General features: G+C 43.3%; 1 protein-coding gene across 2 annotated transcripts in view; it reads left to right on the top strand.

The window, feature by feature from the left end:
- The window catches only part of LOC147684692 (uncharacterized), a 197,845-nt gene that overhangs the window by 111,295 nt on the left and 59,552 nt on the right, over positions 1-26,998 (top strand). For both annotated transcript variants that reach the window (XM_086940528.1, XM_086940527.1), the window contains 10 exons: positions 131-295; positions 740-942; positions 5,282-5,373; positions 8,224-8,336; positions 8,444-8,602; positions 11,325-11,524; positions 12,788-12,897; positions 15,050-15,168; positions 22,895-23,062; positions 26,075-26,283. In XM_086940528.1, coding sequence (XP_086796654.1) covers positions 131-295; positions 740-942; positions 5,282-5,373; positions 8,224-8,336; positions 8,444-8,602; positions 11,325-11,524; positions 12,788-12,897; positions 15,050-15,168; positions 22,895-23,062; positions 26,075-26,283 — 1,538 coding nt within the window. The remainder of the gene's footprint in view (positions 1-130; positions 296-739; positions 943-5,281; positions 5,374-8,223; positions 8,337-8,443; positions 8,603-11,324; positions 11,525-12,787; positions 12,898-15,049; positions 15,169-22,894; positions 23,063-26,074; positions 26,284-26,998) is intronic.

Raw genomic sequence — 26,998 nt, 5'->3', positions numbered from 1 at the left:
GTATCGCATCCGCCAAACTGAAAGGGACAGGACATGACCTCTGTGGTACACTGTAAACTAGTGTCTTCACATCGTTGCTGCTTGTTCTCTAACCAATTCGTATTGTCTTATTTTCTATTTCTCCAACTAGTATGACGTTCTCGACTCCTTTTCCCCTCAACAACTGGCAGAGCAAATGGTGGGCGATGCCTTACAGGATGACTTCAATGCTCCGCTTATTTTAGTGAACGTGAAAACCCTGACTTACGTTGAGACTGTCGAATTTTTGATTAAATTCAACATTTTGGTTAAACAGGTACAGTTGGATGGGCAGGGTCTGCGCGCCTTTGAGGGCATTGCTGGGATGAGTCGGTGGCATGTTGGAGGCGGGCGTTCACGTAGAGCAAGGACACAGGAAGATGTATATCATGTGTGCTTCTAGAGATGGACACATCTGAAAAAGATGCTTTGTAAGTGTTCTCAAACTAAGTATCGTGCCTTCAATTTGTAAGTTGCGCTTGTTCTATCTACCACACGGTCTCGCGGCTGTACAAGGTATTGTCAGTGGCGTGTGGAAGACTTCAGCACAGTTGCCAAACCATGCTGGAAGGCTAGTACCTACCTGTGATGGTCTATTTTTATTTCCTATTAACCCTTGTTAGAAAGCTGTCCAGCACTCCAGTCAAACTTTAGGAAGTGGGCGCCATCTTGCAGTGTTCTCTAGCAAGGCTGCCTCATCTTGTGTTTTCTGCATTTTCAGGAAAATATGCAAGTCTTGCCGAATGAGAACATCCAAAACCTGCTGTTTAAAGTCTGTTTCGACAATATGCAAAAAGGCATCACAAATAAAGAAGAATACAGCGACTGGTTCGGAAAATACTTCAAAATCATCATCTCCAGTATAACAGAGCAAAATATAATTGCTATCCCCACTAATCTGGACTGCAGATCCCAGGAGAAGCTGTAAGTTCGATTCAACTTCTATAGCAGGCTCTACTTCCCAGCATTCGATAACCCGAAATAATACACTGACCATTTTGTACCAGAAATAAGTGCAGGGATCAGCATCTTTCTTAAGAGCCCGTCAATGGAACTGCTGAATGCTGAGGCTGACATTTCTTGTCTCTTTCTTCCACCACTCTACACTTCCAGTCTCTTTCTCTAAACTCTTGTAGTTTGGCTTTCTCCCTTTGTCGCTGTCTCACGGTTCCTCTTCATCTCTCAACCTCTTCAGCCTTTCTCGCTCCTGCTATGGGTCAAAGTCCTATGATGAACAATATTACATACCAGTGCCACAATGTGAATGCTGGCGTCCACCACCTGCACCCACTGGCACAAATTAAGTACTTTTAACTGGTTTATATTTTCTTTTCACATCTCACAGAGTCCCTGCCTCTATTCTATCTGCTTACATTGGGACTCTTACGCACACCACCGACTCTTCGTTTTTCTGGTTTACAAGTCAGAGGGACAACAGTTATGTGTGTCATGGAAGCAATGTATTGCTCAAATTGAATGCAAATTTGTGAAATGCCTTCTCTAAGTATAAGCAAGGAATTGTATGGTTTGTTACTTCCCGCGTGAGTCTTTCTATAGTGTCTATCGATTATTTGGACAAGCGCCCTTCAGTCCTCTGTGGGATGTGCATCTAAACTGGTGAGGTCATCGGGCCTTCCAAAATTTAATGGCAATATAGACCGAGTTAGAACTTCATAATACCTGTAAGTGAGGGGATTAAATGTAGTTAAAATGAAACAAAGGAGTGATTAGGACATTAAATAATTTTAGAAGCACTGTTTCTGAAAAATAGTTTTTTTATAGAGCATGTTATACAGTACTTGTGCCATTTCTAAGCACTCTGACTAATAGGTGATACCCTATTTAATAGTAAATAAAATTCCGACCTCAGCAGAATGAAAGGCATGGTTGGCCGTGGGAAATTCAAACTTGTGACCTGCAGATGACAACATGTTTCGGCGGCAAACGTTGAACTCATTGAGCCATGTTGGTTAAGGGAAACATCCTTTACCCCGCATGAGTTACTCCGCATGCCATTACCCCACATTTTGTACACCACAAAATCTTTTACAACGCAGGGTTTTACACCGCAAACTATTACAACGCATTTCCCAAATTAACACCCCCGTGGAGTTAGAATAATAAATTGTGTTGTAATGGGGAATGTATTGTAATGAATTGCGTTGGAAAGCCCTGCGTTGTAAAAGATTTTGTGGTGTAAAACTGCGGGGTAATGCCATGCAGAGTAAAAGTGTGCCGGGTAAAGTGTCCTATTTGTTGCTTAAGTCTATAAACAGTGCGAGACCTAAAAATTTCATGTTTGGAAGGTCTCCAACGTGCGTGTTTAAATATTAGCGTTCTTTGTGAAAACATTTAATCTGATTGTCTCCTATGTATATACTTTCTACTCCATAATAAAGTGTGATTTATTGTTCAAATAGGAGTAGAATAAAGAAAGAGCTCCAAATAGATGATGTGGTCCCCCGGTTTGGTTGACCATAGGGCAAGTTTTAGGGAACCTTGTGAGCTAATGCACCCAGGCACCAAAGGTGTTAACGTGAAATGGCCTCATCTGGGTAACACTGACACTTATTTTCTGTTTTTTGCATGTCTCAGAAGACTTGTTTTTAGTTGCCTAAGCCAAATCTTCATGATGTAAAATCTGAGTCAACTGTCTGAAAATATGGCATAGCATTCACGTTGCCCTAGGTACAGTTTTGGGATTCCATGAAGGCTATGTTGATGTCTTTCTCTAGATAGCTCCTAAAAATTAGCCTACAACGATAAGAACGTGATTAAATTGACCGGAAAAACTAGGAAAAAGAAAAATCTTGGCAAAAACACTTAAAAGGAAAAAAAATGTGGAATGTCAATAACAAAAATAAGAGCGTGAGATTAATTACCCCAACATCAATTTTCGGAGATTAATCCCAAGGTAATTAATGGTTCATATTTAAGATCTGGGACCAGTGGTTAATTTATCAAAAGAAAAACATAAGTGCAAGGGCCCATGTCAGGAGGCTACTGCAGCTTGCACCATCCATTGCCCCTGCCAGCACTGCCAATAACAGCACCAACACAACTACTACCCATCACACTCCTACAAGTGTGGCAGTTCAGACTATCCCAGGCACCCAACACTATAAGCATGGCATTGGCAGAAGGTCTTATTCCTTTCATAATCTATATTGAATTAATAAACAACTGTTGTGGGCTCTTTTCTAAATTAGATAGACACCGCCACCATGTGGCAGACTGTCATAAGTGCCGGTGTTCACCATTACGTTCAAGTTCTGAACTCTGGCAGCCACAGCTCAAATTAAGCACTGGGGGCCCATAGGATAGGTGTACATTGTTGCCCAGAGTGAATGCTAGGAAATGCCCGCTTTGCCATAGAAGAGGGAGCTGCCAGATATCATTATGGAATACAACAGTTTATAGAAAGGCCGTGGAGGTACTCTGATAGCTCTCTGTAATATTGTGTAGCAGTAAAGCTCTGATTGAAAAAACGACTGAAAACCAGGCCATTGAGCAGACACCAGTGGAAAATACTCATTCTCCACCAATGAATTATTACAGCAACGTGTCATGGGTCTAACTTTTTGTAAATATTTATTTAATGCCTCACAATTGAGGGGACAGGTGAGAGATTAGTTCAAATTCCATATGATCCTCATTTATTTGGAGATCAATCTGCCCTGATGCTGCTTAAACAATGGTCTACATTCTTTTGTAAAGATAACCTCTAGAGACCCCCTTGAGCTCTTTATTCAGACTTGTTTTGGGTCCATGGTCTCAGGTAGGAGCATGAAATCATAAATTAATCCTTGCAGCAGCAGCAACAATGCTATGGTGTTGTCATAAGGTGGTACCACCTCCCGGTCATTACACTACTCGAAGGTCTCTTTACAGCCTTTGACGGTAAAAGGTAAGCGTTCCTGGTGTTTGAGGGACAGGTAATTGCGAGGAATGTTCCTTGTCTGCAGCATAATACAGTTGATGACTTACCCACATTATTCAGGCACCATGCCTTAGAAATCAATTGCTATCAACTTGACCCATTCCAAAAAATGTGCATTGCCTGTGGAGCTGATTATCAGTGTTAATTCTGCATGAACAAAACACTGTTGTAAAAAACATTTTTCGACACTTGCTTGTTTTTATAATGAGTGTCAGATGACAGTAAGGAGGAAGGTCTTTCCCTGTTAAATCTGCAACCGCAGAGTGAACCTCCACACCCAGACCCACCGTTTTGAGAACAATTAGGCCCTGTTGAAATTTGGTTTACACCAGCTTGTTAGGTGAAATACTCAAGATTTAGCCATTAATCCACATCACATAATTGAGATTATGTTTAGGCAAGCATCCTATCATAGGAGCACATGAAAAAGCTACAAGGATGCAATTTGTGCTAGGAAAATAATGCAAAACGGCGGCAGGCATTTTATGAAATAAGACATGATTATGTATAATGTTTTGCGGCTTACACATAACTTCCTTGAAGGCCCAGCCTCTGTGCAGTCCAACAGGGGAGATATAGAAAGGGCCATTGCCCTGTTGATGGGGCAGAGTTTTAGACTACCACTGCTGAGCTGCTTAGATGGCGCTGGTAGACTACCAGCCCCGTCTAAGCAGCTCAGCAGCCCCACCTTACCCCGACAACAGAGAAATGCCACTGGCCACTAGATGCCACCTCCCATATCTTGTGCAGGTCGCGAAACCCGCAAGAGATTGTAAAGGTGCAGAGCGGCCAAACACAAGTTGAAAACCTAATGTGCACAAGTAAATCCAACTGCTTTAGTGCCCACTACTGGATGGAGCCTGTTCAAAGGGTTGCCACATTTACAGTGCCAATCTCATCTGACACATTGAGGCACCACGTGAGCTGGCAGGTCTCCGTACCCTCAATTCCCTACCATGGCCACCACCATTACAAACCCACTTCCCTTTTTTCTGTGCATCTAGCAGGATTTCTCCATTCCACCCACACCCTCTGGGGAATTCCATCAATTATTAATTTATTTTTCTTCTACTCAAAATAAAGTCTGCTTATGAAAGGGGATAATAGCTCAGCAGTAACATTATTTTCTAAAATTATTTTTATGATATTTGTGCATTCCAATAATTTTCCTGTAAATGTTTCAACGTTGACCTACATTACCTGCTTAAATAGTTTAACGTTCACGTCTGTTTTACTGATTAGTGTAAATCTATTGATTACTGACCTATTTTACTATAAAATGCACTGATTTGCTGCCTTTTTCTCTCTCGTTCTTACTATCAGGGTATCTGGATTTGGTGAAAATTTTGAAAAGCTCGACAAGGTGCAAGGTGAAGCCATTCATAAGAGAATAGTCAACTTCCTAACGGATCAAGGTAAGTGCCCCTTATGCGGGCCTGAACAAAAAAGCAACGTGAACTTTATGCACATACGTCGAAAACATATTGGATCCATGGTTAATTGAATTTGATGGTTTTATTTTTAAAACCTTCACATACAGATACCCTCTTCAGTGGGGCTGGTGCTAAACAATTAAAGGCAAGTAGGAAAAACAAAAGTCACACATATTTGGGATGTGTGGACATTTATAGTCCCCCCCCCCCCATCTAATTTCATGGTATTGTTTCAAAACTTCAGAAACAGAGTAATCTGTCCGAAGTTTGAGAAGTTAAAATTGTGAGTAAAAAAGACAGCTCGCTTCATAAAACGTTGCTTATCTGACTTACATTTCGCCCATTCCCAGACAAAATTCAAACTGTGACACTCGACATCATGAACAAATTAGTTAATGGAATATTAGGGGATATCAGTCATTCATAGTTCCTTCTCCAGCAAACAAATCTGTGCCTGCAGAAATAGAATTTGAGCAAAGCCCTAAATTGCCTTAAGGAGGGGATATAACATAATATAATACCTATATAATAATCTTGACATTAAAGCATAGACTTTCAGAGCACTGGGCGAATGCCTGAGGGGCTGAACCCCAAAAATGAACAGTTTCTTTGGATTTAGCTACTGTGATGACCCATTAAAACAGCCATGCAGCATTTAAGTTGCTAACAACATTTGTCTTGGAATCTCTGTGGGGCAGTGCTTTCATATGATTATCAAGATCTCATGTTATGGGTTTCATGGCTCTGTCCAAGAGGTTGTAATAGTATGAGCAAAGTAAGACTGAAACGTACGGACGCAAGAGCCAGAGTAAAACCCATATCATCTTACTTTAAAAAAGACCGACTATATCTTCCATTTATTAAAAAATACTCAAACGTGAATGTATTTCTTACAATAATAGAAATGTGATCCATAGACCCTAAACAGAGAGCAAAGCCAGCCGTTTGCAAAGACACAGTGGGTCTGGTTCACAAGCGGTCTCCGCACTGGAGGCGAAGGCCCCGCATTCGTGGGAGTGTGTTGTCTACCCCCTAGACGCGGCCACCTGGTACTGCTTTGCGCCTTTCCTTGCGCCCCAGCTTTCCCCAAATTGCTTCTTCCAAGCACCGGCATCTCGGGTAGGGCCGGAGAGTCCAGGACCACCAGCAGGACGGCCTCCTCTCCCGCCAGCCCAGATCCCCGTTGACTGCCCTCCTTGTTCCAGGATGAGCCAGTCCCCACCAAAAAAGGAGTCCCCGACATTTTTCTTGCCCGGGACCTCGCCAGTTCTACCTTTAACAACAAGGATGGGTGGGTGGGCAACTTCCTTCTAGCTGAGACCCGCGGTGCCCGAGGCAAGAGGACAAAGAGGGCTTCACCCTCGTGGTCAGTGCTCTTATCCCTTTCCCTGGGGGGTCGCCTGCGCACCTAGGTGACGCACTAAGAGCTTGTCCTACCTTCTCGCATTTCCTGTTGACCCCACCCACTCCCCTTGACCACATGTCCACTGGCCCAGCCTCTTTCTCGCTGCCTTTGCTCGAAATGCCACTAAAGGCCCCCCTCCTGTAGACGCGGGGGGGCTCTCATTCTCATTGTAGAGATTCCGCCCGAGTGCGGAGACTGCCCCACGACCGGTGGGCCACTGCCATGAGTGCGGGGGCCACTTGTGAATGAGGCTCAGTACTTATAAGTGCAAAACTACTTTTTGCAATGTTTAAAAGACGATTGCAAATTGCAAATATTAGGGGGTGCGAAGCAGTGGCGTAGCAAGGTGGGGGGGGACTGCCACGGGCATCACCAGTTTTGGGGGCGGCAGCCTCCCCCACCCCGCTTGTAAGCTGCAGCCATCACGGGGTAGCAGCGCGGGAATCGCCAGCAGTCAGACCCCCCTCAGCCGTTACAGGAATCCGCTCTTATATGCCAATGCAGGTGGAAAACGCTGGGTCCGCCCTGCACTTGCAGTTTCCAACCATTGATCACTTATGACTCAATGACAGACTCCAGTTGTAACTGCTTCACAAAGGGCAAGTTCTCCACGGGGGCAGCTTTCAGTTTTAGCCCTAGGGAATCATTTCAGGAGGCCTAGTGAAGCAGGCAGTAGTTGAGAATGGAAATGTAGAGTTGGAGGTCTTCTTAGCCTTGCTGGCCTCCACCCTTGAATTCACAGCCAATCACAGGGACTGCTGCAAACTCTGACCTACTGAATTAATATTCATTTGCAAGGTAGGTGTGTGTCCCACTGCGAACTGACAAATTGCGCTATAACCTATAAGTGCATAGATTGTGCCATAAACTGCATTCCCACTAGTAAACCAGTCATTGTGCATATTGCATGTCCCCGAATGGGAATATAGTAACAGCTCTATCCCAAGCAAGGGATTTGGGACAATGTAAATCGTCCCAAACATATTGCTTCATGCCATTTTATTTGAGTTTTAATACTTGTAATCTTATTGAGGTCCCAAGCACAATGGAACTCATACCAGCACCGTCAATGACTTTTTCTCTTCTGTCCTCTTGTCTTTTGTGACTGTCTGTAAACGTCCTCATCTGGTGCAGACCACTAGTCCACTATTATAATCCAGGTGCACACAGATCAATTACTCGAACATGATAGTCATTTGGTGGAGCGGGGGAGCGGTAGTAAAGCAATTCTGAAAGAAGCTTCAAAAAGATTGTGATCCTGGATTCTATGTCTTACCACATCTTGGTGATTGAAAGCATGGTGTGAGGTCTCCAAAGAGGACCCGCAAAGAATTCTTGCTTTAGACAGAGGTTTATCTTAGATTTGAGGGATTTTCTCTTTTTGCTCATATTTTGAACACTAATGGTAACCCATTGTTACTCGACAGGATCTTCGTGCATTAGAGAGAACAGTACTGAGTTTATAACAAAATGGTACGGAGATTTCAAGGAGTATGCCACCATCGCAGAATTCAAACACCTGAACCTCAACTTTGATGCGGTATGGCAGCTCCTTTTCATATCTTTTCTGGATATTGTGTCGTCATTCCGCAGCATCCCTGGAATATTCTCAAACCCATTACCCACTTGGTTTTCTCTTTCCCTCAGTCGGCTGCCCTGGAGGTGTGCACCCCCAAACAGATTGGCGAGTATACCATTTCTTCGGGGGCTCTTAACAACGAGCAAGAATTTATCAAAATCTTTGAGAACCTGCAGACCACAGAGGAAGTTTCTGTATTTGTCACCGAGCTGAACACCAATGCACAGGTATATGCGTACCTTTATTTGTTTGAGATGCCAGCCAGGCAAAAAAAACTGAGCCCGCAAAGAGACCTACTAATATGTCATTTTCTAAAAAACTGGGTTAAACAGATGTTCAGTTGATTGTGTGTGAGGTCTCCTGTGATTTTGAAGTCCTGAACATGAACCCTGTATTGAAGAACGTCTCAAACAAGTAGGCCTTCTCTTTGGTGGGGAATTCCTTGGAACTTCTTGGAAGGGACAACAATTGAACTGAATACACTGTCTCGTCATAATTTAAAGAAAAATGCGCTTTGCATAAAGTATTATATGGTAATTCCACAATGTAATGAATCATTCTTTCAATCAGGGGCACTTGCCATTGGAAACATTTAAAAGAATTATAGCTCATTGTTTTAGCTGGAAGACCAGATCTTCATACAAGAGTCAGGAGTCATAAGGTAGGAGGGAAGATCTTTATTTCATGTTAGGTCTTTAGGTTGGAGCAACAGCAGGTGGATGCTGTTAGGGCTCCATGTTCCCTCCAACCATCTCTGTCTCCTAGCTTCAAAAGATCTTATCTCCTACCTGAATGGCACCAGACTCTTGCATGAAGACCCTGCCTTCCAACAGCAACACACAGCGTGAATGGTAGGTCTTTCATTGGGTGATTGTTGCTGATGGGACATCTGGATTGTCTGGCTAGAAGAGTTGCACACAGTTCTTTGCCAACCTAATGAGCTTCAACCATCATCAGAGGACACCAGTAAGTAGACATTAAAAAGGAAGTCACAACACAGAGAAGAGTTGGCACATGCTTGCAAGTGGGCAACAGTACATAGCATGAAAATGGGCTTTTGCCACTTCTGTTTAAAAATGGTACCCTACATGGATGCTACTTTGAAAACAAATATAGAGTATGGATGTGGGAGCAGGTATCCATGGAGGCCATAAGACCTTAAGTGACCATCGTTTCTATCTGTGTATGCATGATGGAGCATGTGAGTGACCCGTGTGGCAGGGTACCTTGAGCTCAGGGAAGTCACACTGAGAAGCAGACTTGTCTTCCAATGCTGCACCTTCCGCCAGTGCATACATTTCTGAACTCTCAACACAGTAGTTTTAGGATTGAGCCATTCTGCTTTAACCACACAATGATTTCCTTTAGTCGCTCTGTCAAGATACAGAAAAGCGACTACTGCTGCTGGCTCATGGTGAATGAATCACAAACATAAGTATGCAGGTGGAGTCTCTTGCTCTGGATGGGCTCTCAAACTATTAATATGTCTACTGTGTTGAGTCACGCCCATGCCCACAGCGCTGTTTTGTGCTAATCAGAGGGTCCTTTGTCCTATTTAGATTAGAGTGTCCTATGTAGCCCAGACTGTTCTCTGCTTTCTGTGGTTCAGAGGAGATTCATTCCATTCTGTTCAGAAATCACTTGCGTTCTTTATGTTGGGCCGAGTACTCTTTTTCTTTGAAGGTCGCAGCGTTGGCTGAGCTTGTTCAGTGGATCATAAGAGCATCTTGTTGCTATCTGAGTGGCGTTTGATGCTGTGTTCATTGCATTGAGAGGGCTGTGTTCAGTCATCTAGATGGTTGCATGGAAAGGAAAAAGAAGCACAGTGCAATTGAATGATCCTTGGCTCTCTGTTGATTGCATACCTTTGTAGGACTCATTCATTTTGTGGATTATCATGGATTAGAGCTTGATACATATTGCAATATAGAGTGGTGGTTTCAGCTTCTGTCTGTGTTTCGCACTAGTAGTTTGATTGCTGCAATATAGTTGCAGTGCTGTATTTGATGTTTGTGTTTTAATGTAAGTTTTGAGATGTTCTGATCTCAAACATTAAAAGAAGCATCCTAAGGTCGGGCGGTGTATGAATGCATGTGCATTCTAGCCCACAAATTCAGAGAATACACACAGCCATCTTAGAATGGTTTAAAAAACATTCAAAAACAGCTGCCCGCTGCCCCCAGTGGCTAGGCAATGAGAGAAGGTGGGGGCTGCAAGGAAGTAGCAATTTTACTTTAATGTGATAGGGAAAAGTTGGCTCTCTAACTACGTGTATGGCATTCCGTGAGATGTAGTCCTGTGCAACATTGTTGAATAAAAAATAATAAGAAATAAAAAAAAAAGTGATAGGAAAGGGTATTAGATAAACAAAAGTGAAACTGAGTGAAAATAATCTGCAAGCGCTAGAATTCATGACACCAGCAGGGAAAGGATGCAACACAATCACTCAAAGCTTGGTGAGACCAAAATGCTCCTTTGGCAGGTTAAAAAAACATCTAATCAGGAGCAGGGAACTGAGATACACAAGAAAGCTGTCGAAACATGAGCATGGGGTGGGCCCAAAACTTACCATTAGTCTAAATTATATACAATAGTTCTGTTTGCTAATGGACAGATAAAGCTGTCGGTAGACAAGGCCTACAAAGTAAAGAGGGTAAAAGGGGAATGGTGGAATTCTATTTAGTTCCCTTTACATTACACACAAGGGCAGGTAGACGAAGTGCGGAAAATGCGTGGAGTCAGTTGCTTGAAGATGATTGGTCCATTGCTTGATAATGTGGGGGAAGCATATTAAAGAGGTTAGTTTCTGAGATTTCATGGAGACTATATAAGACAGTACACAGTGATATCATCATCATAGCCCCAGCATCTGATGTCTGGCTGATTGATAGGTTTTAGAATGTTCCAGTCTGAATCTGTACTCACATCAGGTACACATTTATCTTTCAGGATCAGCTACAGGAGACAGAAATCGGCTCTGTGATCTTTACCTCCATCACAAATGTGATCTCAAAAGATTATTCTACATTCACAGAGAAAGATTGGATCTTCTGGTTCAAAGTACAGTTTATAAACATCATCCAGTATGTGAACGAGACCATCCTCATTGAGATACCCAGCAACATAGACTGTGCCTCGGAGCAACAAATGTAAGATTCTTTGCCTCTCTTGGGTGCTGCAGCTCCTGACAATTACCTTCGATTCTATACTTTGTCAATATAGTTTTGATATTACATTTTTACTCTTTTGTCGACATTGCATGAGTGGTAGAAAAATGAGTCCTTGCCGCAAAAGCTAAATGGTTTTGAAGCTGCCTTTGTAAACCTATGCTCTTCATTTCACAATAACTAGCAATTTTAAAACGAAAAGTCTTGGATAAGGTAATATCTCTATTTTTTTAACTTCTATACATTTAAAGAACACTGTTGTGTTAATGCGCAAGTAATATATTAAAAGAGAACCCTTACTTTCATTGTGTCTTTCATCGATTTACTATTAAAAGCAAAGGCTCGTTTTGTAGATCCATTTCCCTCAGTGCTTAATTTGAGCCGGAGCTTTCCGATGCTGAGCACCGGCACTTAATTGGTTTCAGGTGCTCAGCACTGGCACCTAATTGTCAACACCACACTTAGGGAAGTCTGCCACAAGGTGGCGCTGCTCATGTAATTTAGAGATGAGCAGTATAACAGTTGTTTAGGAAAACGATATACATTACAAAACTACTAATACCTGCCTCCCCTGCCATTCCTTTAGCTTTAGGGACCTGGAATAATCTGAACTGTTGCCTTTACATGCAAAAGAGATGGTTAGTAGTATTTTACAAATTAAGCACTGATTTCCCGTGAGAATACCAGAGATCCAGCTACTGCCTTTTTCATTTTTATTATCTGGCTGTATGGGATAGCTTCATCCAAGTGTCTCCACCTGTGTGACAAGCAGACTGCAGGCTGGGAAGTGATTTATCTTAGATACAAAATCAGGTGTTCATGAAGTCTCTTGCCTACTGTCATCCATCGGGTGTCATGGGCGAAGTGTGGCCACATTGCAGATTTGGTATAACTTGGTGCTAGAGGTCGCCTGGTGTTTGAAGAGATGCTCTCTGTTCTCAATGCAATTGCAGCCACTGAAGACTGAAATGAACATCTGACCCCCAGCTTGTTTCTCTAGCTGTACATCTATACATACATTTAAGTGCTCGTTCCTTCATGCTTTCACATGTAATTTGTCATATGTGGTACACTAAATCTTTGATGTTAATATGATTTACCACGCACACTCGACGTCTCTTGCCCTCATGCTCACAACTAAAAGCTCCCCGGGTCCTTGTCAAGTGGTGGGATAGCACTTTAGAAATCTTAAAGTATGATACTACACACTACAATATAAGACACTGCTTCCTTTTTCTCCTTCAGTGTGAAGGCTTTGGACGGTGTTTTTGATAAGCTGCCTGAAGAAGTCAAGAAGTCAGTTTACGACCAATTGATCAAACGCATTTTTGAGTTCAAGAACAGCACCAACACAGGTAAGTGACACTATAGTAACTTGCCTTGAAAGTTTGACTTTTCCATATAAATGTACAGACTCTAGTCTGTGCTCCAAGAACACAATGACCCGCTGTTGGCTTCTCAGCACTTAAAACAACAGACTAATATGCCACTTGCCATTGGGCCCTCAATGCCTGTTTGAAAGAAGTTAGTAAAGCAAACTATCCCAATTTGACTGAGACTATGTTAACTTCAGTACTACCCTTATGGAATGCTGAGATGTGTTCAGCCAGTGGGAGTGCTCCCATGATCCCATGACGGCACTGCTGCCTGTTGTTTGACTGCCTTTTAGGTTCATAGCTTGGACATGATACAGAAAGAGGCCATGGACATTTCATTGGCCCTGGTTCAGTGGGATTAGGGTTATGGGTGCTACTTAATTTAGTAATCACATGTCCCAAGTTGAAAACTATTAATTGCCCTTCCATTCATTACTTGTTATTCCAGAGGGCATTAACCACTGTTAAAAGCGCGAGCGCAAGACAATAATGCTTGATTTAAACTGTGATTGAGTTGCTTGGAAATTTGATAAACTCATCTCATTCAACTGGATATAAAGAGAAATGTGCACAATACAAGTAAGGGCGACCAACCTGCTGGTTTGTAATGTGACAAACTAGGAAAATTTGATGCCATCGGGCAAAATGATAGTTCTGCGACTCAAGGCACACACTAGCATATAAAGAGTTGTTGTTCACCCACACGTTGCCCCTACTGATCAGAACACTAAACCAGCCAATGCAGATCAATGGGCATTGCACTTAGCGTAAAAGCCTGGTTCATTGGATGAAGACTTCTTGGATTGAGAAACTGAGACTTTGCACAGAACTGCTAACCTTAAGAGTACTCACTAATAGCAGGAATAACTTGCACCTGGTTACTTCTTATTGCATCTAGTTACATTAGTTAATGACATTTTTAAAAACGGACTGCAAATTAGTCATTTGTGTACCTTTCATGGAGAAGGTACAATCCAGTAACTGTTCCTGGTTTCTATCCGTGTAGGAAAAGCAAAAACTCGAAATACTAGACTAAATTGACTTTTTAAAAACATAAACCTATGATTACAGCTGTGTTGCTAGCCAGCTTCCACACGATGGTCCATTATGGCTGCCTCATTATAGATAGCACAGGCACTTGTTTAAATGCTAACAGAAGGCAAGTTACTGAGTTTTCGCCTATCCTTCAGCTTTTACCTCCTCTCAGTGATCTCCTCTGAAAAAAGTATTCGTCACTGGGGTAGGTTTGGCGTAGACACTACCAGTGCTTCTTACCCCAGAGCGGTGTAGTATTGTGCAGGTCAATCTTATAACAGGGACAGGGGATCCCGGCAAAGTTGAAGAGCACCCAAAAATTGGTGTGATTGCGGATATCCACATATGTCTCCACCACCCATTCCCTTCATGGAAAGGGCAGGAAAGCATGCTATCTTTGTTAATATGAGGCAGCTTTCTCAGCAACCCCAGATGAATTTCGTTTTTATCTCTACTTATGAAGGATAATATCCAGAAACACGTGCCTAGAGATTAACAGCACTAACCTGCACCATTTGTTGAACCACATTAACAAAAATGCAAGTAAGCATTTAAACTGAACTGCATTTACCAGGATGCTAAGGGGCGAACTGTGCTTGGAGGTGAAGCAGTGTGCTGCCACCCCCTTCCCTTATCATTATTATTTTTATTATTGTTAACAATAAATAAATTAATAAAAAACATCTCTCCCTAGATGCAATTAGGAATTTACAAATGTTTTCCAAGAGTACCACTGGAAATTCCAGGGTGCTATCGGAAACCTGAAACTTTTGAAGGCTTCAGGGAGCTTTTGGGAATATTTCTGTTCATTTCTAAAATTCTGAATTGCGCCACCCTGAGAGGCAATGGACGCTTGATACGGATCCCTACGCGCTTTTGGGGAGTTGCCTGGGTGTGTTTGTGCGCATAGACGTACGTTTGGGCCTCTGCCCTCTCTCTACCATAGGGCTCAGATGCTTCTTTCTGAAATTGCAGGTGCTAGGCAGGGCTCAGAACACAAAGCTGCACTGAGAGGTCTTGCCTTAAGGTCCTTGATTTTAATATATTTGTCACGAATAACACATTTATAAACCTTGGTCTCCTTGTGTATTTGCAGGTGTTGTCTGTGGCCAAGCAGAGATGTCATCTGGTGACTGGATCAAAGTCAACTTCGGTAAATTTTACAAATATGCAAATTTGGAGGATCTTATCTCTTGGAACACGAAATTTGAAGTGGTGAGTATAAAGAATACAGCGATGTCCTGAAAAAATTGTAGAAATGTATCTTCAATGTCAGTGCTTCCTCTATGCTTTCTCTTCCTATATCTAAGAACTATGAGCACCCCTTCCACTGGCAAAGATAATGGGCACGACTTACACTGGCAGAGATATTGGGCACACCTTCCACTGGCACAGATAATGGGCACACCTTCCACTGGCACAGATAAGGGCCACACATACCTCTTGCACAAATAATGGGCACACCTTACACTATCACAGACAATGGCCACATCTTCCACTGGCACGGATATTGGGCACACGTTCCACCGGCACAGATAATGAGCACACCTCCACTGGCACAGATAATGGGCACACCTTCCACTGGGACAGATAATGGCCACACATACCTCTTGCACAAATAATGGGCATACCTTACACTGTCACAGATAATGGCAACATCTTCCACCGGCACAGATAATGAGCACACCTCCACTGGCACAGATAAGGGGCACACGCGTACCCCTTGCACAAATAATGGGCACACCTTACACTGGCAGAAATAATGGGAACAACCATTTTGCTCCGTTTGGCTGCCTACAAATTGTAGCAAAGAATGTGTTGACATTGTCTGCATGACAGCAATACATTTTCACCCGGGCTTAACTGTGAGAGAGGAGTGTGGCAACCTTGCACTTATGGTTTCTTGCAAATAAATTTCCAAGTGTGTGAGACATTTGTAGAAGGAAACCCTGTTCCCTACCCATCGTTTTGAATTTATTTAAAAAAGCAAATAGCAAACTGGGTTGGCATATCTTTTGCTAATAAATAATGAAAACACGAACATGCTGAATGCGCTTTGAACAATATCACATCTTCCACCTTTAGTACATGGGCACATTTTATTTCCCATTCTTCTCATGTGAGCACAGCAGAAACAATGTGGATTTATTTTGTGTCCTGTTGGCCAAGGGGCAAATTCCGAAGGTTCCATTTCCTATTAAAGAAGCTGTAAAAACCGATGCAAATCCTCTTTCTTTTTTTTTGGGAACAGTGCAACTTTTCAGTAATACGGCCTTAACTGGATCTAAATAAGGGGCTATAAGGCACAGAAAAGCTTTTCTTTCTGTTAGCCTGGATCACTTGTATCAGAGTAGGCGATGAAAAAATAAATGAAAACAAAATAGTTGTGGGAACAGAAGCAAATTTGAGCTTGATAACTTAAATTAAAAAAAGGAATGGGTTAATATGGGAGGGGTGGGTGGGAGAAACACCCCATTAACAACCAATGTTGGACTGCCCACATTAGAAATAAAAAATAAGGACAGTTAAAAGAGGTGGCCTTTACATGGAGACTTGGTAGCCAAAAGCATTGTGCATCTGGGTCCAGGCCTGTCTTCATGACGGCACGAGCCATCCCCTCATTAACCCTGCACCGCTGAGCCCTAAAGTAATAGGAGAGTATAAGGAGAAGGGCAGTGGGTGTATAGAGGGAAAGTAGGCAGGAGAGGGGCAGGAGCGGCCCTTGCTGGTAAGAGTGGTGGGGCCTGGTTGGGGGGGGATTCGACAGACGACCACAAGAGAAAATTAAATAAATAATTAATTTTCCCTCCTCCTCGTCTGTCCAAATCCCCCCACGGCCCCACCGCTCTTATCTGCACAGACCGCTCCTGGATGGGGGGGAAGGAAAAAAGTTGCATAGATGGAACGCTGGGGGAAGCCGTGTGTCATTAATAAAATTACACTGTAGGCTCTATCTAAACACCTCCTATTGGACAGGGACGCCAGAATGCTCACTCAGCCAGCAAACAGCCTACCCTTACCACCGACACCCGTACCCCACCCTAGCTCCTGCCCACATAGGGCAAGGCAGGTTGTAAATGGGAGCAGTAATCCTCATGGAACTGGAAAGCCTTGCTAAATTTGAGCTGGAAAATCCAGGCTGACAGTATGATTCCCAAAGGCATGAAGAATTACTTGTAATTGCACTATACTGGCAGGTTGTTGACAGGTGTGGAGATCGCGAGACGCCAGCACCGTGCATCTAGTACTCAGGGCGAATTGGCACCCGCGAGTAAAAGAGCTTTCCTCTGTGAAAGAACTCAATGAAAAGTGTGACGGACTTTGACAGATTTGAAATTATCTATGCACTACTCACACTTTGTCCTCTCATTCTGAAGTCCACAAAACATGAACCTTTATTTTTTACCCTCCTGATTTGTGGCAGATTTTGCCAGCTTCGAGGTGGGAGGGCAAACGCCAGTGTCGGCCAACATTTGCACACAACTGGAGTTACAGACAGCCCTATGGTAATCCGGCCCATTGTATCCACCCACAGACATACACAGCACGTGTGATTTGGCACAATGACTCTAAGGGGACTCAGTCAGTTGAGTTCTTCTGGCATCCTGTGGAATCTGCATGTCTGCAGAAGCTGCATTAGGTGCCAAAAAGAGCTTAATGGGCATTTATTGTGGCTCCACGGATGCCTGCAGGTGGTCAATGAGGTGCCTACAAAAATGTCAGACAGAAGCAACTACCAAAATATTGTCAGAGAAAGCACATATATAGGTTTTCTCTTCTCAAAATCTATGCACCTTAAATATATAAATACATTGTCAAGGTGCATATATGTGGACTTGGGTATAATAAACTCACACATATACATATATTTATTCCTATGATATTTTTGTTGTTGATATTTCAGCTACAATGTTTTGTTAACACAGTAATTAAAACTCCATATTCTGGCAGTATACAACCACAAGAAGGTTTACTGTGCCTCCACAGGGTGCATGATTGTGTCTGATTCATATTCTGAAGATCAGGGGGCTTCCTGCAGAAGTGCCATTGGTTGTGTGCCTGAGCTCCGTTGGATACCTTTAAGCGCTCTATCGGCTCCTAGGAGGAGCTCTGTCGGGTACCACATTGAGCTCCATTGGATACCCGAAAGAGTTGCATTAGCTCCTAGCAGAAGCTCGTTGGGTACCAGACTAAGTTCCTTTGCATACCCAAAGGAGCTCCATTGGAGCACAGCTGGATATACGTTGTTGATCTTATTAGATCTATGCGCCGCCTTCATCATGGTCAACAATTTACTTCTTATTAATCGGCTCAAGATGTTAGCCTTTAGGAATCCAGCATTGGCCTTGCTAAGTTCATTCTTGTGTGAGGAAGCAGGTGGTGGCTTTGGGAGATTTAATCTCGGTCCTCCTTTAGCCCCGCACCTTTTAATATATATGTAACCCCTAATGTCACTTTTATCCCCAGCTATGGTTTTGCAATAAATTCCGACGTCCACGACACACAAATTGTGGCGTCAATATCATCTGAAGTGGAAGAGGTGGCTAAAAAGTTCTGCAGCTGAATGGCTCATAATGAGAACTGGATGCAAACAAATGTTTGAAACTAAACTTAGATAAAACTGAGATTTTACTCTTCGGGAACAACTCCACCTTCTGGAATTCCTCATGGTGGCCGTCCAATCTTGGCTCTATTCCTTCCCCAGTTCAGAAAGCTAACAATCTTGGAGTCATATTTGACAACAAACTGCTTTTCAGATCAAATAAACCAAATCACCTCCTTTTGTTTTTTCCTGCTTAGGACCTTTAAGAAGGTCTTCCATTTCTTCCTCCGGAATTACAAAAGGCAGTCATTGTGTCACTTGTCATTATAAGGATTGATTATTGTAATGGCTTGTAAATTGGCACTCTTCAACATCTGGTGAACAACTTGGATGTATGACGTTACAACGCATACTTTTAGCACGCATGCCTTTACAACGCGGTTTTTACATCGCAAACCTTTACAACGCATAGCGCTTTGGGGTGCTGGATAGTGAAAAGTTTAATTTACTATTCCAACTCCAGTCCCCGTGGACACTAGGGAAGGTGTTGGATAGTAAATTAAACTTATTCCCTATCCTAGAGCGCCCCCCAGCGCAATGCGTTGCAATGGTTTGCGTTGTAATGGTCGCGTTGTAATGGTAGTGCGTTGTAAAAGTTTTGTTGTAAAGGTTGTTCACCGAACAACTTCAGTCTCTTCAAAATGCAGCTGCCAGACTGCTTTTGAAAATTCCAAAATTCGCCCTATTTCTCAATCCTTACAGAGACTCCATTGACTACCAGTCAGGCATAGGATTAATTTTAAAGCCCTAAGGGGGAAACACCCTTTAGGACAAAGCCAGAATCACTGTGTGCTTTCACAATGCTGGCAATAGTACAAACCTGTTGTTAGAACGCATTGGTTCAGCATGCAAGTCGTTACAAAGACTTGCTTTAAAGGGGGCGCATCGGTGGAATGGTGTTGAATTTAAAGTTCAACACCTTTCCAACTTTTGCGCAGACTGAGTTTGGAATAGTAAATGATCATATTCCAAAGTCCAGCTCCCCTCTAAAGCAAGTCGATATAACGACTTGCGTGCTGAATGAATGCGTACTAATGACTCGTTCATTCTAATGACAGCTTGATAAAGGTATGCCTGCTAAACGAATGCTGGATACCGTCGTACATTTCACTACAGGCCTGATTAAAAAATTGGGCGGTTGAATCACCGACAGGCCGTCTGTGGCAGTCCGCCCACCCACATCCCTTTGGTCCAACGGCTGCATTACGATGCTTCCAATCCAACCCAAAGCTGTCGGACGAAAGACCCCTGCCTCCACCAGGATCAGAGAATCTGATAGAGTGGCGGTCAGAGCAGCATCCCAGCATGGCAGCGGTGCCAAGGTAGGCACTGCCATCAGGATTACATCATCGCTTTCCATTAGCCATTTCATGGTGAGATTCCTGCCATGAAAAGGTTTTCAGAAATGGATATGGGCACCGTCCATCGTGGATCACTGAAAATTGGCCCTGGGGGCACATGTAGTGCTCCACTTACTTCCATTCACCATGTGCCATGCACAGCATGGTGCATGGCACACGGTGAATGGACCTGCAGAAGGCTCTGCACACCAGTGGCATCCGCTGCGGCACTTCTAAATCATTGAGACATGCCACCGTGGTCAGACCACCGACTTTCCTACCGCCAGCCCGGCGGTCATATCCAAATATGGCAGTCTGACTGCTGTCTCACGACTGCCGCAATAGCGTCAGGCGGTCCGACCGCCCGGCATCACAATGATGCCCTAAGTTTAGTCCATAAAGCTCTTCACTGGACTGGGACAGAAAACGTTCAGATTATTTTTTCTGGCACTCACCTGGACAGGCACTTAGATGAAGGTCAGCCCGACTGGTAACTGTTCCCAGAATAAATAAAGCAAGATGGGGTGGCAGGAGTTTCTCCTTTTGTTCTAGCCAACTTTGGAACGCTTTGTCTCTAAATCTGCAATCTCAATCCAATCTGTTGCAATTTAGGAAAATGCTAAAAACTTGGCTTTTCTTACAGTACTATAAATAATCTCATCCACTGTGTCCTAGTCTCTGGTGGGCTTTTCTTTGTTGAACGCCAGCGCCAAGACCCCTTCGGGTAACCGCGCGCTATATAAAACTAATTACATTACATTACAATTACGTTACGTTCCTGTCTCAGCTCCATTTAATACCATTACATGGGGCCTGTAGCAACGCAGAGGACTGGAAGTTTGGAATACAAATAAATAATGCGAAAGCACTGAGTATTCATTGTAATAGTACCCATGACCAATTTTTCTTCCATTTTACAAAAACTTTGTTCCTAAATAAGGGAGTGCAATTCAGCCTTTTGCTCTGGGCAAGAGAATGTCCTGATGCCGGTCTTCATACGGTGCCCTAGGGCATTTTCCTTTGGACAGGGTGGGGAGTGGGCTAGTGGGGCAGAGTATTTGCGTTTTACAAGCCGCAGTCACAGAGATACTCAGCACCATCTTGGGTCAGGCTGCACTTCTTTCATTATGATTCAGTGCTTGGAAGATTTGGTTGTGTTAATATTCACCAAACTCCACTCTGCACTGATCAAAGGGTTTGAACCAATCTGTGTCTATGGGAAAATGTGTTTGGACACATGGCCCACATAGTCGCATATATCAGGATAACTACACTTTAAAATGTTTCGACTTTTTTCGGCGCCCACCAATAGGAATCACTGGCCAGTCCTAAGTAGGACCTCTTTGCACGATCATAAAACAACAAAATTGTTAATGGTGCTTGAAATATAGAACTGATATCTAGTGTCCGAAAGTATTTCTTTGCTACTGGTGCTCTCTCATTACAAGTATTGCTTTGCTGCTGAGAAGTGCTGGTACTCTCTCATTTCAAGTATTGCATCACTGCTGAGAAGTGCTGTGCATTGCTGCTGAGAAGTGCTGGAACTCTCTCATTTCAAGTATTGCATCACTGCTGAGAAGTGCTGGAACTCTCTCATTTCAAGTATTGCATCACTGCTGAGAAGTCCTAGAACTCTCTCATTACAAGTATTGCATCGCTGCTGAGAAGTGCTGGAACTCTCTCATTACAAGTCTTGCATTACTGCTGAGAAGTGCTGGAACTCTCTCATTACAAGTATTGCATCACTGCTGAGAAGTGCTGGTACTCTCTTTTCCAAGTGTAAGATGTGCAGATGCTCAGTACTAGACAGTCCCTGCACATTTAATCACTGAGTCTTCCCACATTACATACAATTAAATATTGCCCTCCATAAATTAGATTGTAAGAATAATTACTTTTATTGTGACTAAAACATACACCTGTTTTGTTCACTCAATTTAAACATTTAGCCCCTCATTCAAAGGTTCTCGGTATTCCCCAATTAGATCAAACAAGCCTTAGCAATGCAATCGGTCTCGCCTTTGGGACCTTATATGTATTTAGCTATGCAGCACATTAGCCTGAATGCTGAAACATCTACTGTTCTTTAACATGGAGGGAAAGTAAGCACCAAGCTTCGTGACACTCCAGGTATGGGAACATATGGAGAGAAATATTGCCTTTCAGCGGGAAATGGTATAGTCCAAAGCTCTGTTTTTAATATAAAAGCAGGGCCTTCGGTGGTCATATCACTGAAAATACAAGATTTGAAAAATATATTATTGTCCACGGGTGCTCATGGAAGACAATTTCTATGGACTGGAATCTAGAGAATGCTAAAGTGATTCTGGTATTTTACTGACCTCTGCTGGTCTAGTTCTATAAAGACAGTTAAATAGAGGCAGTTGAACAGAAAAAAAAGTCCCTAAGCGGGAGCAGACAAGTCCTAGGGCTGATCTCCAGAGCCCACAAAGTACATACACATATAAGTATATACTAAAGTATATATACTAAAGTATATACAAGAGGTCTCAAATGCTCGACCTAAAAACTGAGTTTTTAGCTGAATCGGTATACTGAAGTACATAGTATTGCTGCATGCAGGATTACAAGTCTGGGCTGTCCAAGGTCACACCTTGTCATTTACAACCTGTTACAATGTTGGAGAAATTTGTGTATGAAAACCAATTTCGATTGTAATTCCCCATTCCATGGGCCAAACTCCTAAGGGCATGGTAATATAGCAATCATAAATTACCCAACCCCGCAGAATAAGGATTTCCGGACGTGGTGTTACCACATCAGGAGCCCGGTGGCTCAGGTAATGAAGACCTAAGAAAGTAAACTTAGATCTCTAAAAGAGCGGGAATTCGGACTAACATCGAATGAGCCCACTCAGACCAAAAAGGCACGCTCATTGCAGCAGGGTTTGGGTGTTACTTCAAATTTAAATGACTGAGTGATATAAAAAGGACCAGCCTTCTTCTCCTCCTGATGTCTGTGTGTTTTCTTTTGCTAGGCCGACGTGGTGACAAAGCTAACTGTTGAACAACTTGCCGATTATACTGTGGACGTCAAGGTGCTGAGCAACGACGACTTGGTTTGCCCCATTCTTGCCAGGCTGCACCATCAGAGCGAGGACGCAATCTCTTCTTTCCTGACTGAATTCCAACAGAGCGCCCAGAAGGTACGCTGATGCTTTATTTTGTATGTAGGTCAGAAGTCCAGAAGTCCAGAAATCTAGAACTGCTGAAAACATAGCTGGTAAAAAGACATGGCAATCTCATGCTACTCAGTAAAGAAAAAGTTGTGTATGTGTGTATGTAGGGAGAGAGATGTGTCTATGATTTTATACACACATACACAGAGAGAGAGAGAGGACGTATATGAGGTAACTGTATACTGTGATCCAATAACACAACTGAGGGGTCCTGATGACACAATATACCAGGGGGCCCAGGGGTTAGTGGTTTATAAATGTAATAGAACACGCCGATTGCTTTGCTGGACCAAGCCCACGTTAAGCATTAAGTGTTTTATTTTATAGCATATATTATTATTTTATATGTCATTTTTACTGAAATAAGCATAAAAAGGCACTTTTTTAAGCCCTTGCGTGCGTCACGGTGGGTGTGTGCATTGAATGGCCGGGGGCCGTCCGAACACCGCCCACTCATTAATTTGCCCGCACCGCTGTGGAATTTGCGCAGCGCGTAAGGGGTTAAACAGAAAAAAAACTATTTGCTTATCTGAAGTCAAAAGAGAAAAAATGTATAATTATATTGTTCAGAAGGCAATGACTGACATCTGTGAAATCCGATTGGCTCTCCCATTCTGAACATTCAAATGAATGTCAAGGCCTGTTCCACAGAATAAAGTATTCTCGCAAATGAGTGTACCAGTTGCCCTCTACAGACTCAATTCTACCATGTTGAAAACCCCTAACAGTCGAAAATCCTAGACAATTAACAAACTTGGGGGCATATGTACAAACAAATGCCAGAGCGCGATGATACACCAAATTTGGCAACGCCGTGCTCTGACATTTTCAAAATGCAGGGATGTGCCATTTTTACAAAAATACTGCTCACCCCTGTGTGTCCCCTAGCGCTGGTGCTAAAAAAGCTGCCTAACTTCAAGGCAGGCACCCTGCTGCCATGTTGCAAGGGTGCCCGCGCTGCAGGGGCGATTATTTATGTGCAGGAAGGGACACCCTTGCTGCACATAAACAATCAATAATGACGATTTGCTCTTTCTGTGTGTGCTGCAGAAGGCAGCATACATAGTCAGAGCAAAAACCAAGGCGAAATCAAGGTATCTCTCTTCGTATCGCCATTCTAAGACCAGGTATTCCCTGTATTCGTTTTTGGCGCTGGCCCAGACTTGTAAATCTGGGGCAGAGTCAAAAAGCAATGGGTGTTGTGGTGGAACGCCCACTGCATCACCCATTGCATGCCCCTTTGCTGCAGAGGGCTGTGGCGGAAAAGGGCAAATTTAAACGGTGGGGCTAAGCCACGTTAGGTGGCGTAGCCCCACCTTGTAAATATGGGGAATGTGCTATGCCATGGAGCATCAGAAACAGTGACCCTCCTGTAGCAATAGGGCCATTCTACTACTACTATACTACTAGAGGGTGCTTGAAGGCTCGCTTCCCGCAAGGGTGTACCGCAGTCTGTATCTCTGTGGTGCGTTAGGGTTCTGAGAGATCCCAGTTAGCCTGAGTCTTCTTAGGAATGGCTCTGCTCTGCCTCTCCGTCTCCGTCTGCTCCATGCTCCTCGTCTCACATATGTAGTCTGTGAGTTATCGCCATTGATGTCTCTTTCCGGGTTCCATTTTTGAGACTTCCTCCAACCAAGTGTAATGAGTCAAAGAATCAATAAGTCTCGTCCATTGGATTTTGTGGGTGGATGGATGGTGTGCTTGTCAGTGTCCTCACTCCATGATGGTATTGTGCTAGCCAGAATTGTTGGCCACAGTTGTTTGGCAGCGATACAGCTAGTACCGACACTGGGGGTCTAGACTGTTCCTCGATAGTCCTCTAAATGCGAGCATGGCTGAATCAACCTCTGCGCATAACCACAGTAATAAGGGTGTATCCCAAAAGTAAACTAATATGCTCTCGAGGATAAAGGGGAAACGGCCACCCACGTTCCCAGAATTTGAGTACAAAGGCCCCAAAACTTTACACTAAAAGAGAAATAATGTTCAAGAGCACGTAGGTCTTCTACGCCGAGCTCCTAACTGTGAATACGTTTGCCATTGTAATGAGGCAATCACTGGATGTGACTACCATGGAATGAACATTTGAAAATAAAGAAGAAGACCTACGTACTCTTGAACATTATTTTTCTTTTCCTGAGGATAAAGACTGTTTTGTAAAGTGTTCCTAGATAGCGCCTAGAATTCTGCCAACTAATAAAGAGCACTGAGCGGTTCAAGGATGGCCCAATGGGCACTCTTTCCCGTTGCATGCAGAGCATGACAGACAAGGTTCGCTCACACTCTCTACCTCATCAAGGCAGCTCTGGCTTAGTATTCAGTCCAGGAACTCTATAGGAACTGGGTCTGCGGCTGTCGCCACGGCTACATCAACCAGATATCTTCAAAGTCAGTCACCAATCGTGAATTTCCAACAAGAGTCACTCACTCCCAAGGAATCACTTCATTGTACCCCAAGAAGAAAGTAACAATAAGGAATCAGGCACGTGGTTCTGTCTGTTATTGATGAAGCCTCAAGTGTTTTTTTTTAAGGAAAAAAACGTACTCCACCATAAGACTCACCTAAGGAGGAAGAACTCAACGCACGAAACGCCCTGCGAGATTCTGGAAATCCTGAAACGGTTAAAATCCTAACGAGTAGACACAGCATTTTCAAACTAAAATGCCAAAAGTTATGGACCACATTACCTGAAAATATCAGACTTTCTCTCTCACTCCTACCCTCGCCAAAGGCTCCACAGCTCCACTTATTTATGAAGTATTTGTTAGGAGTCTGCCTAAAATTGTCTGTCCCCTCGTAAAGACTTGTTACCACTCCACCTCGCTGTTGCAAAGATCTCTCCTGCGTACTTGTAAAGTGATCCATCCATCTAAATTTACATTCAATAGTAAAGAATGCTTGGTGCATGGCGGTGTTGTGTTGCTATGAAATGGGTGTTAGCCTCATACAATCTTGCGTCGCCCCTTTGTCTTTTGCAGAAGAGCTTCACCAAATTCCCAGATGCAGCCATCAGGAAGAAGATGTATCTGCAGTTCTTTGCGGACTTGCAGGTCCACTTCAAAGACTACACACCAGAGGACTGGACCTCCTTTATCCAGACAAAAATGGCCCTTTTTTGGGACAGTATAGATGTGTCAACTGCAACCACTGTTCTACAACATCTGAACTGCACCTCCTACAGAGAATTGTAAGTACACACAACATATTTTAATGTTATCTTAAAAAAAATGTATAAACTGCACAGAACTCCCAGAGGGTCTCTCTGTGCTAGGAATGGGAATGGACGAAGCACAATATCAAAAGACGGATTTGTTGGAAGCCTTCCTTTTGTGTATGTTGTTTGCTTTGGTGAAATTAGCCATTTCTGACAAACAGGAAATAAGAACGTTGGTGGGGCTAATACACTGACCTCCTATTAAATAGGGACATAGAGTAGAAAGTCATGCATTTGAGAATGATGCAAAAAGAACTATCTTGCAACACAAACCATGTATCCAGTTACTGTGCAGACCTGGACTGCCCAGTTCACCACCGGGCATTCCCCCAGGGTGCGGTAGCATTTGGAGGCAGGTTTTTCGGGCAGCAGACGCTGCTCCACCTCTAGTACTTTCTCTGGCTCTCTCATGCAATTAGAGCAGGCACAGGGTGGAGCTTCCTGAAAAAGAGGAGAGAGAAGAAGAGAGATGACAGAGCGAGAAGAGGAACTGATCTGGGCTGGTTTGAGCATTTTGTACCAGGGTTGCTTTTGGTTCCCGGTCCCTCCTTGGCTATATATGGGTATATCTATAGAAGGAGGGTCCCATACCAGGTCCCTTTAAATTGAGATTGGATCTTCAAGCAACTGAACCCCTACAGTATATTGTCACTCTGCAGGAGACATCCCATCTTCTGAGTCACGGTGG

The sequence above is a fragment of the Lissotriton vulgaris genome, chromosome 10, assembly GCF_964263255.1.
Source record: "Lissotriton vulgaris chromosome 10, aLisVul1.2, whole genome shotgun sequence".
Taxonomy (NCBI): Eukaryota; Metazoa; Chordata; class Amphibia; order Caudata; family Salamandridae; genus Lissotriton; species Lissotriton vulgaris.
Note: the sequence above shows the minus strand (reverse complement) of the source record. Positions and strands in the feature narration are given on the sequence as shown.